The sequence below is a fragment of the Theropithecus gelada genome, chromosome 2 (genome assembly GCF_003255815.1).
Source record: "Theropithecus gelada isolate Dixy chromosome 2, Tgel_1.0, whole genome shotgun sequence".
NCBI classification, from domain to species: domain Eukaryota; kingdom Metazoa; phylum Chordata; class Mammalia; order Primates; family Cercopithecidae; genus Theropithecus; species Theropithecus gelada.
The window spans coordinates 118594530-118610998 of record NC_037669.1 but is presented as its reverse complement, the minus strand read 5'-3'; the positions used below and the strand labels follow the sequence as shown (position 1 = coordinate 118610998).

General features: G+C 38.9%; 1 protein-coding gene across 2 annotated transcripts in view; it reads left to right on the top strand.

Annotated features, from left to right (window-relative positions):
• FNDC3B (fibronectin type III domain containing 3B) overlaps positions 1–16469 on the top strand; it is a 364055-nt gene that overhangs the window by 257896 nt on the left and 89690 nt on the right. For both annotated transcript variants that reach the window (XM_025375210.1, XM_025375209.1), the window contains exons 8-11: positions 684–835; positions 4036–4095; positions 12462–12600; positions 15899–15952. In XM_025375210.1, coding sequence (XP_025230995.1) covers positions 684–835; positions 4036–4095; positions 12462–12600; positions 15899–15952 — 405 coding nt within the window. The remainder of the gene's footprint in view (positions 1–683; positions 836–4035; positions 4096–12461; positions 12601–15898; positions 15953–16469) is intronic.

Below are 16469 nucleotides of genomic sequence, written 5' to 3'. Positions count from 1 at the left end.
AGCTGTGGTCAGCCAGAGCTTAGTCCTCATAAACACCTCTGAAACATAGAGTAGATTTTGTAAAACATGCTTCAGAGTAGTATTTTAAGAAGGTTCTGGGTATTTTAAGTCTCAGAGTCTTCAGTTCAATTGAAGTCTGAAGCAGAGGCTAAACCAGAAGTATAAAAACAGAGCTTAGAATGGTGAAGCATTTCCACTTCTATAATGATATTAATCCCATATCAGCCTGGTCCTTGGTTCCAGTTCTCCACCCATTGGGTTGTCCTGGGAATCTGCAGGACTTCAAGGGGTATTATTGGAAAGGTATTAGCTTTGAAGAATGATTTGACACCATGCAAGGCTTGAAACCAGATCGGAGTACCTGTGGGTATGGCTTCTTCCACATAACGTAGAAATCTTCCATTCAGGTTTTTACTTATGTTAAAAATAATTCCCTCACATGACATTATTTTACTTTATGGAGGACAGAATGCAAATTGCACTGGATTTGGATGAAGGTTGGCATTGCAAGAACCATATTTTGGACACCAGGACTTTGAAAGAGAGCGCCATATAAGATGTCTTTCAATATAATTAAACTAGTTTACTTTGGATTAACTTTGAGCCAGTTTTATGCCACTACCAATAATTCTGAAAATGTAAAATGGATTTGAATACTTTTGTCGCACATTTTTCTTCCGCAGGTTTCTAATATTCAGGCGAGAGCAGTTGTGTTGTCCTGGGCTCCCCCTGTTGGACTTTCCTGTGGACCCCACAGTGGTCTTTCCTTCCCCTACAGTTACGAGGTTGCCTTATCAGACAAAGGACGAGATGGAAAATACAAGATAATTTACAGGTTGTGTATGTTTCTATTGTTTTTCTTTGCTGCTAAACTATAAAATTGGAGTTGTGAAGGAAAATGGAAAACAAAGGAAAACTTTATAGGCTTGGTAAATTTTCCTTTAGTTTATTTTAAGATTTAGTAATAATTTTAATGCTAAGAAATCATTGTGTCCAGAGTAATTCTTATTTGGAAATGAGTAGCAGAGAGCTATTAGGTATGGGTAAAATACATCACTTGGTTATATTTGCTGTCAGTAGAGTATTAAAGAAAACTTTCTGTTAATGTCTGTCGGCAAAAGGCGATTATGACTTTTAGTTTTTCTATACATTGAGCGATTATAAGGTGACTTCTCTATTTTCAGATCCAGACCTTTTTGTAGCCCTGTTTTTTAAAATTCTGCAATATGTTTCCTTCTGTTTTACCCTATTTCTTACCTTCCACAATAGTTTCCAGCCTGTAATAAAGATACTTTAAAACATTTCATTTCGAGGCCTTAAATGGTCAAAAGTTTAGCTCACAGAGAAGGGATTAGCCCCTTCTGCTCTGTGGACTCCCAGGTATTGACCCTTCAAAAGATTGATAACTGTGTTCTAAATGTGAGAACAATTTTAGGGCCATGTCTTTCTTCTTTGTAATTACTGGGCACTACTCAGATTTGCAGAGCAGGAAATGAGAAAGTCAGTTTTGTTTTAACTGCTTGTTTGGCCTTCCTGTGAGAGGACCCTCCTGTGACTGCCCATGCCCAGGGTAATAATGTGGTCACACAATCCTCACTTTTTCTGCCAGAGATGTTTGTATTCTCTCCTATTTCCCTACTGCATCAGTGCCGCAGAGCCGTATCTTCCCCTTTCCTGTTCCTAATTCTTGCTCCACAGTCTTCCTGACGAGCAAAGAGGGATAGAGGTTAAGGATGCAAGCCCTGTGGCTGCTGTGTCCTCCTCTTGCTACCCAGGCTACCTCCACTGTCTTCCCTGGATGCCCTCAGGAGTCTCTTGAGGGTCTTCCACCCCCTACTCTTGCTCTTCTACAACCTTGCCAACTCACTGCAGAAACAAAATCAGGCCAGATCACTGCCCTTCTGATAACACTCCAGGGATTCCCCACTGTATTTAGGATATTCCTAACTCTGGCTCACCACCATTTTATTCTAGCCTGAAAAATCAGAATTAGTATCAACTTTAAAGAAATACAGAGTGCTGCCAGGCGCGGTGGCTCACGCCTGTAATCCCAGCACTTTGGGAGGCTGAGGTGGGTGGATCATGAGGTCAGGAGATGGAGACCATCCTGGCTAACACGGCGAAACCCCATCTCTACTAAAAATACAAAAAATTAGCCGGGTGTGGTGGCGGGCACCTGTAGTCCCAGCTAGGAGGGAGGCTGAGGCAGGAGAATGGCGTGAACCCGGGAGGCGGAGGTTGCAGTGAGCTGAGATCGCGCCACTGCACTCCAGCCTGGGTGACAGAGACTCCCTCTCAAAAAAAAAAAAAAAAAGAAATACAGAGTGCCATCTCCCCCATGCCTGGCAAGGAGCAGATATAGTTGACCCTTGAACAACACAGGTCTCAACTGCACGGATTCTTGTCAACCACATGTAAACCAGAACAATATTCACAGGATGTGAGACCTGCGGATATGCAGGGTCAACTGGGGACTCAAGTATGTGTATACGCTGTGTGGGGGTGGGGTCGTGGTACTGATTTCCTTGTATGTACTGAGGGACAACTGTGGATAGAGCCTTTTCATGCAAGATGAACATTGGTGGCAGGAACTAGAGCCTCAAATGCCCAGAGAGGTTCGGCCGGTAACATACGTAAGCAAGTGGAAAGGCTGAAAATGAGGTGAACAGGAGAGCTCCTGTTGCCATCGAAAAACAGTCGCCACTCAGCCTTAAGTCGATTGTTGCTAAAATTTGCGATTCTTTGAATTTTTTTTTCAAAAGATGCTGAAAATCTGAATTATTGTACAAATTTCCCTGTTACTAAACTAATGGAGCAAATGCAAGATATTTTAAAAGATACAATGTAGGCTAAACAATAGAGCTTCAGGCAAGGTCTGGACACAACTTCCAGTTCACAACTTAAAAAAACTCAGCCTTTTATTTGGAATAATTTCAAACTTAAAAGATGTCCCAAAAATAGAGAAATCAAGGAATACATGTATACTCCATACCCACATTCAGTTGTTATTAACTTTATACTCTGTTTTATCATTTGACCTCCTTCCTCTTTTCCTCTTTCTGTCCTCAATCCATATTTTTTTCATAAGTTTTATATGTAATGGTCCCTTACTGCAAAATCCTTCAGGATATTTTCTATAAATAAGATTTTTTTTTTAAAAGAACCACAGTGTAATTATCAACTTCATAAACTTACATTGATATAATACTTTATCTGTTGTCTATATTCCAGCTTTGTCGCTTGGTCCATAAATAATACCTGTTATTTTGAAAAACTGAGCAGTTTTCCACCCCCTCCTCCTCAGGAGCTAGTCTAGGGTCAGACAGTGCCTTTAGTTGTCATGTCTCTTTAGCCTTCTTTAATTTGGAACACTTCCACGGTATTTCTTACACTTTTATGACACTGATATTTTTGAAGAACACAAAATAAGTCACATGCCCACACACCTTTCACCTTTTTAAAAATTTTCAATGAAACATTCCTTATTTTGTGTTGGTTACTTCCTCATGATTTAAGTTGAAGTTCAGTTGCAATTTTTGAGTATATAAATGGTTTGATTTTATTTAAGAGAGCTATTTGTTGGGTGCATTGGTAAGTGAGGAAGTGAGATTGTGATTTTTGTTAAAGACAGTCCAGAGTTGAGATAATTGAGGTTCCTGCCAAGGTAAGTATGGAAAGTGCCTTCTGTTAACAGTTGGCGTGATCATTTTTATTCATTAGTTTGTTCATTCATTCATTTGCTTACTTAGTTACTTTTATGTATTTACTTGTAAGAAGTGATAAGATCTTTTAAAATTTTATTAGTAAGTTAACCATGCCATTTTCAAGATCTAAGATGGCATCATTAAAAGGAACCTGATTTTCTAGTCCCAAACAGATAATAATATCAAATAAGAAAGTTTATTTCTGGTTTATGGTGGAATCTGACATAATAGTTCATGAATTATTGTCAGTACATTACTGGACACCCAAATTTCAAATCTCGTTTGCTTTTGAAACTGGTATTAGCAACTAATGAATGCTTTTTCTTTACAGTGGAGAAGAATTAGAATGTAACCTGAAAGATCTTAGACCAGCAACAGATTATCATGTGAGGTGAGTTAGGATATAAGAGCCAAACTGTATTGGAGAATCCAGGTGGCTAAAGCAAAAACCTGTGCCCCCTTTTAAGTTTTTGGTGAATGTTGCTTACCTTGCTGTAAGTTTCAGTACCATGGCTCATGGGCCATTCATTGACTCTCAAGACCATAGTAACTGGGAAGACACAGAAGTGCTTCTGTGAACAGAAAATTAGGTGTTAAACACTGAAAATCACTTTAAAAGTAATTTTACATGGTCTTCTAAGATCTGTTGGACTATGGTTTAACAGTTTCTTTCTATAAAACAGTTGAAATTTTTTTTTTTTTTTTTTAACCTTGGGCATATCAGTGTTTCTTACAGACCATCATATAAACTGTATATTCAAATGACTAAAGAAGCCCTTTCCTTGTTGCAAGCACACCATTAAACCTTAAAAGCCAGTAGATTTTGAAAAAGGCAAATAATACAAGCATCAGATTATCTCTGACGAGAATGAACTCAATTTGGCAAAACAGTTAACCCATGTGGTATGATGTGTAGCCTGAAATCTCTACTGTGATTTTCTGGAATCTCTACTGTGACTACTCTGGAAGGTAGGGCTAGCTTATTTTAGGAAGAAACCCAGCCAACCACAGATCTGTAAGGAGGAAAGTGTTATCTGAATTTTTAGAGAGACCATCTGATTGTTTAAAGATCCATCCATCCATTCATTTGCCAATAAGCAGGTCTGAATATGACCCATAACACTTAAAAAACTTTTTTTAATCTTTATTTTATCTAATATTTAAGTTCCCCAGAAAGTAGTTTTGTTTAACTGGATGTACAACAACACACTTTCCCTTTTTTTTCAATTATATGTGCATACGTAAAGATTGCAGAATAAAATTGTAAGCATGAAATATACATCTGTTGGCCAGGTGCGGTGGCTCACGTCTGTAATCCCAGCACTTTGGGAGGCCGAGGCGGGCAGATCATGGGGTCAGGAGATCAAGACCATCCTGGCTAACATGGTGAAACCCCGTCTCTACTAAAAGTACAAGAAATTAGCCGGGCTTGGTTGCAGGCACCTGTAGTCTCACCTAGGCAGGAGGCTGAGGCAGGAGAATGGCGTGAACCCGGGAGGTGGAGCTTGCAGTGAGCAGAGATTGCGCCACTGCACTCTGACGTTGGGTGACAGAGCGAGACTCAGTCTCAAAAAGAAAGAAAAGAAATATGCATCTATTATTATACTTTCCAAAAGTTAATTCACATCATTAGTTTCTTTATTTCAGCATGAGGTTGGAGGCAAGGTAGTCTAGTAGGAAGAGCATATGTGAATTATCAGGAGGCTTGAGTACGAGTCTGGTTCTGCCCTGAACTGGCTGTTTCAACTTTGGTCAAGTCACATAGAATGCTCTGCCATGATTTTCTCAGTAAAAAAAAGGTAGTAAAGCAAGGATGTGTGTTGAGGATGTAATATCTTATTAAATGCATGAGTTCTTAAAAATAAGGTTAAAGCAATGTGTATCAGAGCAAATTGTTTTGCATTAAGACTTAAAGCATACATCTGCTTAGCTATCATATTGTTTAGATGAACTCTATTGCAACCATCTCCTCCTGTTTAAATCAAAACTGGATTTTGAGTCAATTAGCTTCCACCCAAACATATTGAACTTTTCACACGCTTTATACAAGAAGATCTGTGTAATTTGTGAAGCTAAGATGATAATAGAAATGGTTTAACCATTCTTCAAAATGGTCAGTGTAACAACAAACCAGAAAATGTAAAAGTCATGTAAATGTTATCTATTATTCATTGTTAACGTATGTTTCTTTCTGCTCCGTGCTTTAACAGTTTATTGTTCCTGTGGTTAGTAAAGGTTTACTTTATTAATTTCCTGCTCATTGATGAGCTTACAATATCCTTTTTAAGAAACTTAAATGTCATGAAGAGCCTTCCCTTTATTTACCATCCTGTCTGTTGTTCCATCTATTTTTTTTTTAAACACTAATTACAAAGGGTAAATTTGAGAACACTTGCTCATCAGCTATTTTTCCCAACAAAACCTGTGAACATCTTGACCTCCTGAGCAGATAGAATAGTTAATGGATTCCCCAAAAGGAACAGGATGGGAGTATGAGGGGGTTACCATCTAGGGGCCTTGGGTTTAGACTTTCTCCTGACACATTTGGGACTCCTTGTATTTGTCATTTGACACACGTGTGACACCAAACACGTACAACCTAGGGTGCCACCAGCTGTTATTTGTTCTACCTCTCTGCTTTCCAGGAAGATAGGAAGTTCTCTCTCCTTGGTGATGGTCAATTTTCATATTTTTTTAACGTCCTTTCTCTCCTAATAAAAATGTCTCTAGTCCAGATTTAGTCTTTGTGCACTGCCTGATGCACAGTCCATGTAGATCATACGTTCTTTTTCCTTTTACAGTCTTTTCTTTTTTAAGCTAGAGAAGAATCTTAACACATGCAACTCTTACTTAGACGTAACTTCCTCTGCCTTGAATTGCTTCGGTGAGGCAGCATGATGCATAGTGGACATGGCTTGCAACTTGGGAGTTAATGACTGTCATTTACTAAGGGTGTGTGCTTAAGCGAGCCATTGAAACTTCTTTGGTCTTGTTTTGTCATTTATAAAATGAGAATGATAATAATACCAGCCTCAGGAAAATAGGATGAGAGCAAATATATGTGCAAATCTATTTTAGACCTGTAAAATCATGTATAAGTACTACCTTTTGGTTTTCCCAAGCTTGTTGCAGTTTTTTCACGCTCTGAAAATAAAAAGGACTTAATGATACAAGTTGAGGCTGTAGTGAGCCCTGATTGCAGCTGCTGCACTCCAGCCTGGGCAACAGCGAGAGACCTTGTCTCTAAATAAGTAAATAAATAAATTCATTGCCATTTTTGTGTGTGCATTACCAATTTAGAAAGTGATGGAAGTCTGTAGAGCCAGTTTTGAAAACTGAGATATTTGTTTTAGCAGCACAAGAGAAGGTAAATTTTTTTCTTCCAATTCTTAATATTGCACATTTTAAGAGTGTAAGATTTCTTTCTTAAATCATGTACTGAAGTCTCACCTAGACTTCTGTTCTTATATTCCTTGTTACTTTTTGTTTTGCTACACTGAGTCTATCTTATTCACATTGATTGCTTGATATCTTCATGTAATGCTTTTTCTCATTTTCAACTCCCCCCACCCACCCCCGCCCCCATATTAGTGTTATTGCATGAGTTCACCCATCAGACACACAAACCTTCTTTTTCAATAGCAGTCTCAGTCATGAAGCCCGGTCATTTAACTGCCTGGTACTTGCCTTCAGTTACTAGGCCAGAACAGCTCTTGCCACCAACTCACTGTTACTGGGAATTTACTTATTGAGTGCCATCCTTTAGACAGTGCTGTAGCTCACATGCCTGTGGCTGCTTCAGTTGGCATCTGTCATGCCATTTGAGCCAGATTCCACATGGAAAATTATATTCCAAGACATTTCAGGTTTACAAAATGTTTCTTCTTTTCCACTTTTCCTATGAGTTTTTGTGTATCATTCTTCCACATCTGTTCAGTCACTATTCTTTTCTTCTCCTAATCTCCTAGTGGTGATTAAGGAAGATAATACCCCTCTCTGATGCACACATTGATTAGCAAAATTTAGGGAGACCTTTATTAAAGGATCTTTATTAAAATCACTTTCATATTTGTTACCCTATTCTTAACACAAATAATTTTTTTGGTTTAGTGTTCATACAATATTTCAAAGGAATCCATTTGTAATCGTCAAGGTTATTCAGTGCTTCTTTAAAGGGCATTGTGTTATGTATTGTATAAAGCCACTAATAGAAAATCTCCTGTCTCTGTGTGTGTATGTGAGAGAGAGAGAGAGAGAGAGAGCGTGAGAGAGAGAGACAGAGACAGAGATGAGAGATTGTGTGGAGAAATGAGAAAAATCCAAAATGTAAATAAATTACATTATATTTTAAATACTTATATATAAATATGTAATTTCACAAACATGAACATTTATACATATATACACTTATTATACAAATAAATATTTATACATACACAAATGTATGCTGTATATGCATTTGCCAGAAAAAGATATTTGTCTTTTAATTGGTAGTTCTATAATTAATGATGACATTACAATGACCATTTTACTGTGGCAGTCAACAGTTTATATTTTTATCAGTGATAGGATAATCAGGAATTTGAGTGAAGGAATGGATAGCAATTTCATGAAAATTTTGAAGCAGTTTTCTAGTCATCCTCCTTAACAATTTGGCAAATAAGTTGCCCAGAGATGATATCATATAATGACACTTCCCAGAAAAATTGTGCAGTGAAACATTTCCAAAAATATGGTTGACAAGCACAGTGAAGGATTATAAAATACATGTTATTGACCAGAAACTGTGGCTCCTAGTATGTTACATCGTGCTAGAAAAAGTTGGAGGCATATTTCTGAAATTCTTGGAGCACCTGTTTCCTAAGCATTTCGCCAGGATTTAAGCTGAAACAAATATGAAAACAAGATTAATTATATTGTCAGAAAAATGTTTTCTTTTCTTGAGATAAATGCAACAAAACCTGAACTGTTTGCTGACTTACTTAATCCAAGAAACTGACTGTACTCTACAGATTGTCCTTTCACATGATGATATTTATGGAAAACTCATTGCCATTATGTGAAAAAAATATATTGCAGTATTCTTTAAAATGTAGCATCATTAGCAGAGATTTTTCTTTTCTATAAAAGTTACTGGCAAAAATGTTGCTAGTCACCATTACAGTAAGTTGCTGTCCCTTTACTGAACTATAATTGACAGATGTAATCAAGGGATACTTAAGTATGGTGCCAACTTTTGTACTATGTGCAGCATACTTATATTGCCATACAAAATAGATCTTTTTTCCTTTGCTGACAAAATATTATGTATGAAAAGCATTGAGCCCTTACCATAACATTGTTTAAGATTAAAGGCAAGAAAAATAACTAACTCCTTCTGGCCCATACAACTATCTGTTTTCAACTACCTCAAATTTCTAACCTGCATCAGGTTCTTTTACTTTTATCCCCACTGTCATCCTCCCAGCCTGGCCACCAGGAGTCTCCATCACTCATGACTCCCCAGCCTAGGAGGTATGGATTGCTGACTCCGAGAATCCCAAAGAACTTGACTAAGACCAAATTTACCTCTCCCCAGACAACTGACTGCATCCTGCTAGTACTTTGTAGGCTATTTCCCTGCTTCCCTCCCTCTGCTCTATTTTCTAGATGGATTTTTGGTGGCAGCTGTTTTTGTGAATATCTAGGACCTGACCTGCCTGGGTATAACTCTGCATTTGTAGGCAAATGCCCAGTCATTGCAAACTGACATACTTACTGGGTGGAGGCAGAGTACCTAAACAGCTAAAGTGGGTTGGGAAGGGTCAGCTGAAAAACAGTGTCAGTGCTGAGGAGACAGTAGGAATGGTGGGGACTCTAGCAAACTCTTCAGCACCTGCTCCATCTAAAGCAGGGAGCTGCCCACAGATTTAGCTCATTACTACAGTGCAGGAAAGAGGGCCGAGTGAGACCAGGCGCAGTGGCTTACGCCTGTAATCCCAGCACTTCAGGAGGCCGAGGCGGGTGGATTGCCTGAGGTCAGTAGTTCAAGACCAGCCTGGCCAATGTGGTGAAACCCCATCTCTACAAAAATACAAAAATTAGTTGGGCATGATGGCGGGTGCCTGTAATCCCAGCCACTTGGGAGACTGAGGCAGGAGACTCACTTGAACCCTGGAGGCGGAGGTTGCAGTGAGCCGAGATCGTGCCATTGCACCCCAGCCTGGGTGACAGAGCAAGACTCCATCTCAAAAAAAAAAAAAAAAAGGGGGGGGGGGGGGGGCCAAGTGTTGCTAAAACCTCTAGTTTTTAAGAGAAGCCAGAAGTTTGGTTTTAAAAATGAGAGAGCTCCAGATAGTTTTCAGTGAAGGCTTAATTCTTACTTTTTTATTTCAGAAAATGTTAGATATAATCAGAAGTAGATAATAGTTGAATGAACTCTCATCTCTCAACTCCTTATTACCTCAGTGTCCTCACTTACCCCTCCCCTGCCCTGATGATTTTGAAGTAAGGTTCAGACACCATATTATTTCACCTATAAATTATATTACCATCATCACACACACCGGAAATGTCTTCACAATCCAGGGACTATTCCCATTTCCTCAGTTCTAAGAATGAGAATTTTGTTTCTTTAGTTTGTTGTAATTGGAATTCAAACGTGTGAATATGTGGTTTGGTTGATATGTCTTAAATTTTATTTTAATCCATTCATTTTTCCCTTTATCTTTTGCTCTTTCTTGCAACTTATTTGTTAGATTAATTGGTCTGTCCTGTAGAGTCTTCCACAAGTATGAATTTGGCTGATTGCATCCGTGTTATGTTGCTTAATACTGTTCTCCTGTCCTCTATATTTCCTATAAAGCAATGAAGAGGTTTAATCAGATACAGGTTCAGTTTTTCTGCCAAGACAGTTTTATAGTTAGTGACATAGTCCTTTATTAGGAATGCATAGTGTCTGGTTGTCTCTTTTTGTGATGGTCATTGCCTGTATCCCTTAATTCATAAGTGGCTCTAACACTTCAAAACATCATGTTTTTGCACACTGCCACCACACACACACACACACACACACACACACACACACACACACACGTGTCTTGGGTCAGATGCAATCCATGAGTCACCTGTTGGAGAATTCTGTGTATCAAAGTTCAGGCTTGAGCCCTGCCCATGTCTGGAACATGTTGTGATTCATTTAAAGTAACTTACTCCCAGTGAGCCCATCCTGACACAGGGAAATGATCTTGCCAGATCTACCATTTAGTTTTATATTATCACATGCTTACTTGCAGTGTGTGCAAAAAGGATCATTTCCTTCATCGGAGGTTGGGTGGAGAGGATCCTAATGATAAGAATTATTTGTTTGGATCAAATCTCATGCTGTCCTCCCATAGGGCAAATAGATCAAATATGTAATATGCATGTATTTGTATCTTTTGAGGTAGAAAGTAGACGTATCTATTGGTGCCTTTGACGTGTATGGCCTCTACGAATTTTTCATGATGGACTTTGTGGAGAAATGACTTTGCAAATCACACACACAATTGGGACCTATCTTCCATAATGTTGTTATCTTTACCTGTTGTTTGTGTTCACTGGGTAGAGCTAAGGGAAGTGGATTGTGGTGTTTAGAGAAACAGGATTGCAGGATGAACAAGGGGAGTAGGCAATACCGTATACTGGTTAGACTTCCAGGGATGAATACCATCGATCCAAATTTCTAGCTGTGTGGCCTTGGGAAATTTACTCCATCTCTGTGTTTCCTTCTGTCTGCAGTGGGTAGTAAGATTTCCCTACCTCAGAGAGGGTGGCTGTAAGAATTAAGGGCTCAATATCTATTTGCCAACTCTGTGAATAGTTTAATCCTTGCATCTGTTTTAGGCAGCAAAGGCTTCGTTGTTGTTGTTGTTGTTGTTGTTGTGTTGTTGTTGTTGTTGTTGAAGAGTACATATTCAATTTTGAAAAAATAAATTCCCAATATAAAAAATGGAATATAGGAAGTTGATAAAAATCAACATAGCCCTATTTTATGCTATTTGAAGAGTGTGGCATTGTAATAGCATGTTCTATGCTTTTTCTTCATGGCTTCTCTGGAGAAATCAGGCACATACGTTGCAGTGTTGAGCCAAACATTTCAGTGTACGGAACGAACATCTTTAGTCTTGGCTTCACGTATAAGAGTTAAATATTTACATGGATTAAACTGTACCTGAACATTGTTTTTGTTGAATTAGAGAAGGTTAGCATACATGCTTCTGTGTGAAACATCCATAGTTTTACATAAATGTGTACAGTATTAAATGTAGTTCAAAGATGTTATCTACCCTGTTTGTACTTCTGTGCTCTCTCTCCAGTCTGTGGACTCTTATTACTGCTTCTTTTGCCTTTTTATCCACCTCTTAACTCTTAGCCTTTTTCCACATAAAGTCAACCAGAAAGTAGTAGCTCATTGGTTTTTAGAACGTGTATTTGGAGATCATTCTGGGTTTTAAGGTTTATTTTCTTATTTAGAATAATCTCTTCTAGTCAGTAGATCCTGCATATTTTGAAATGGAGATGGGTGGCACACACTGAGACAAATACCTGTTGGGATGACTGTCCCCTGTTAATGCTAACCATAGGTCAGGACAAGACCAATAGATAAGAGCAAGAGCATGGTACTCACTCTGTAAGAAATTCTGTTCATCTACAGAAAGCCTTAGGGTGAAACAAAGATAAGAATCCTGGTCTTCTATGATGAGTCACTGCCACTGACTGTGTCCGTTTTGTTTTCAGGGTGTATGCCATGTACAATTCCGTAAAGGGATCCTGCTCCGAGCCCGTTAGCTTCACCACCCACAGCTGTGCACCCGAGTGTCCCTTCCCGCCTAAGCTGGCACACAGGAGCAAAAGTTCACTAACCCTGCAGTGGAAGGTGGGTAGCTCAAAGCATCAAGAATTGTCTCACTTTAAAAATTACCAGGTATGGTGGCACGTGTTTCTAGTCCCAGCTACCTGGGAGGCTGAGGGTGGGAGATCACCTGAACCCATGAGTTTCAAGGCTGCAGTGAGCCATGATCACACCACTGCGCTCCAGCCTGGGCAACAGAGAAAGAGTCTCGAGTTAATATAATGTCAGTCTATTGCCATTTGAAATATTTTTTAGCACGATTCCAGTTTTGTGATATGTTTTCTGCATAGTAAGTATGTGCAACCAATTGTTAAAAAGTTGTCGTTTCTGTAAGAGTTGGGCAAAGGGGTAGGAGGAGGGAACTGCAAAATCCAGCTTTAGCTTTTTTTTTTTTTTTTTTTTTTTTTGCAGCAGTATTTTCTGAATGTCTTAGGGTCATAAGCAATACGTATAAGTGATATAGGTACTTAAAATACCTACATCTTATCACTTTCTAATAGTTTAGTTCATTTCAACAAACATTTGAGGACTTTAGCAAAAAGCTTTTATCAAGAAAGATTCAGAGATAAAGTAGTTTTATGGCCCTTTTGGCTTCTTTCAGTGGTGATACTGAAATGTTTAATATTTAAAACAACCTAGAACATTTAGTGATCTGAAGTATGTTAGTACTTCATTAAGTTCCACTAATTGGGCCATACATCGGTCAGGATTACTAATTATCTAAGAAAAAAAGACTGAATTATATATTTTCATGAAATACAATTCACTGGCTAAAAATAGCTCTTACCAAAGAGAGATCATATTGCCCCTTCCTCAAGGGACATCACTGGCTTGTTAATCATAGTTGTGTGTTTGTAAGAAAACCGTAGATTGTTACCAATCTTTGTAGCACTTATTTCTCTACATTAATATTTTAGAATATAATTTAAAATGTAAAATAGATGGCAGTAAGAGATAAAGATTTATGGTTTGCGGGGAGAATACTAATGTGTGAAAGAAAGAAAATGGCTAGGAAGATCCATTATTAGTGAAGAAATATTTTATCTTTTCATTTCTGGCCCGGAGAGTCAGGTTGATCCAGGGAGGTGATGAAAGCAATTCAGAGTCATAGTTAGCAGCAAAGCATGGGCCTCTGTGGATCCCTCTCAGGTGGGCAGCTGCATTCTCATAGCCAGTGGCCAGCATTGAGTGTGTTACTTGGACAAAAGCAAAGTTTAAACTGGCTTAGTGTCTGAACTATTTTATTTTCCTTCCTGGCTTCCAGGGATAATCCAGGTCAGTGATTCCCCACCTTTTCAGAGTTTTAACACCCAACTGGCATCATCATTTAATTCCTTGGAGTATACATATCCATTTAAAAAATGTGCTCTATATTTACACATACATATGTAAATATATCTTTGTAAGGAAAGAATTAAAATCCATTTTGTTTGGAAAATATAAGAACTTGTCTTTAGATTACCTGAGGGACCCCGGGGTCTTATAAACCTAAAGTTGGGAATCACTGATGCATACTCTGCTTAAAACCTGGATGAATTTCAGGTCTCAGGCAGACCAGCAACTTCAAGAAAGAATTTTCTTATTAGGAGGAAAATGTTTCACATTTTCCTTCTCCCTTTCCTCAATTGTAAATCAGAAACATACTCTTGTTACATTCAGTCATGTACAAACTTGAAAGTTCTGGACTCAGTTCAGTTTTCATTTAAATGTCCTTAGAACAGATTCCCTCATCAAAGTGCTCCAGGTAGGGGCACAAGGACAGGGAAACATTCTCTGGCTGCCAGTCTGTCCTTGAATCCACAAAGATGCTGAAAGCACTAAAATCTGACATCTTTTTGTTCGTCAGCAGCAGTTATTACTTGCACAGGAGATAAGGCGAAACAAAAACCTAAGTCAGTGTACCCACCCTCAAGGAATTGAGGGACTAGTAATGGGGTAGGATATCATCAAAGAAACTACCAAAGAACAGTTTGTTTTATTTTTTTGGAGTTCTCATCTTAGAGATGGGTTCTCATCTAAAACTTCGATTTTGTCGGTTATTTATAACTTTAAATGCATCACTCTCCTCTCCTCCAAATTGAGCCCGCAAAAGCCTAAAACAACAGTTTAGGACTTAGAGCACTCACCTGAGATCTGAGTTTTGGGACTCAGAGATTGTGTGACTCAAAAGAGAGAAGGAAGGGAAGGAGCGGGACTGGCCCCCTGATGTTTTATTACTAACCATAATAGAGCAATAACAACTGTTTACTGAGTGTTTCCTATAAAACTGGGTAGTTTAGTAGGTGATTCACATATTCTCCCAATTATTTATCATACCTATCCTTGGAACATGAAATTAGTTGTTGATATTGATATTAAATAGCTAGCGCCAGACCACATGCAACAAACAGCCGAGGCAGGATTCAGATACATCTCAGGGGAAGCTGAGCTGCCTTTTGCCAGGGGCAAGGTACCATGCTGTTTGCTGGGCTCTTGCTCTTTCCTAGGGAAGAGTTGGCCCTGGCATGTTTTTGAAGTGGGAGACATGATCCAACTCCTCTTCCTGGTTGCTTCCCCCAGCTTGTAGTTCCACTGTCTCTCTAGATCTCTCTACCCTAATGCTCCAAGAGACCCCACTGCGGCATCACTTGTAGCTCTTGGAATCCTGAAAAGCATTCTTTTCTCCAGAGTTCTTTACTTCCCTTCCCATTGTTAAAAACCCACTTTCTCAGTGAAGCAGATCTCAGCATGCTTTTTAAGAGGAAAGCAAATGATGAAACTTCTCTTTGTTAACATACGAAGGGCTAATAGCCTCTAGTCATCTCTCCAGAGGATCACATTTTTTCCCCATTTTTAAAAAAGAGGAACCTTAATGTCACTGATGACTTTCTAATCTTAAGTACTTTTAAAAAATTAAAAACCTGTGTGTGGGGTGTTACAAAAAGAAAGGCTTGACTGTGCTCCACCAGACATCCAGCAGCACCTGAGTTTCTCAGCTGCCTTGTTCTCACTGTACGCTTGAATTCAAAGTCCCTCTTCAAAGTTCTATCCCCAGAGGAAGTAAGGTACCATGAGGGTGTAAAAAGGGAGAGGTGGTGGTGGTGGTAGACAGGTTTGGCTATTTGTGGAGTATGATTTATTCATAGTGGGGACTCTCTACAGTTGAGGTATGTCAAAGTTAGTGTATGATGATGGTTGACCAAGGAATGCAGGGACCATCAGCTTTATCCGCCTGCGGGGAGAGCACCGGACTGTCGTAGACACTGTATGTGAGGCAGGTGGGGAGCTCATAAGTTTTGTCTCTGAACAACTTTCTCTAATCTCATGTTCCTATTTTTTTTAGGCACCCATTGACAATGGTTCAAAAATCACCAACTACCTTTTAGAGTGGGATGAGGTAAGCTTATTTCATATTCACCCATCTAAAACACCATTTCAGAAACAAAATTGCTGAACAAATACCATTTTATTCTTTTATAAGACATGCTAAACACAGAAGAAAGGCATGCTAGTAGAGAAATTTAAATCAATAGTTATTGACTATGGAAAACGAAGTTAGATTGAAGTAGTATTATGAATTGTGTATTGAAATATATGTACCTGGCTTATTTGCAAGCACTGCTGCTAAAAGAAAAAAAAAAAGGGGTCTTATCTATTTTGGATCTCCAGTGTCTAGCCAGCCAATAATTTGTATTAAAAATTGACTGCTTTGTCATCTTGACTGCTTAGATGCTTTTGATAAGGTAAAACACACTGCTGCTCAGAAAGCATAATTTGCTTTTCGTTTTTGAATGCCATGTGTGTACCTTGGTGTTGCACTGTTGAGTGGCCGCTGTGAGAGCAGAGCAGTGCATAGAAGTCACACTCTACCCACGTGCGAGTGCCCTGTGGGTTAGAACGTCCTGTATCAGGTG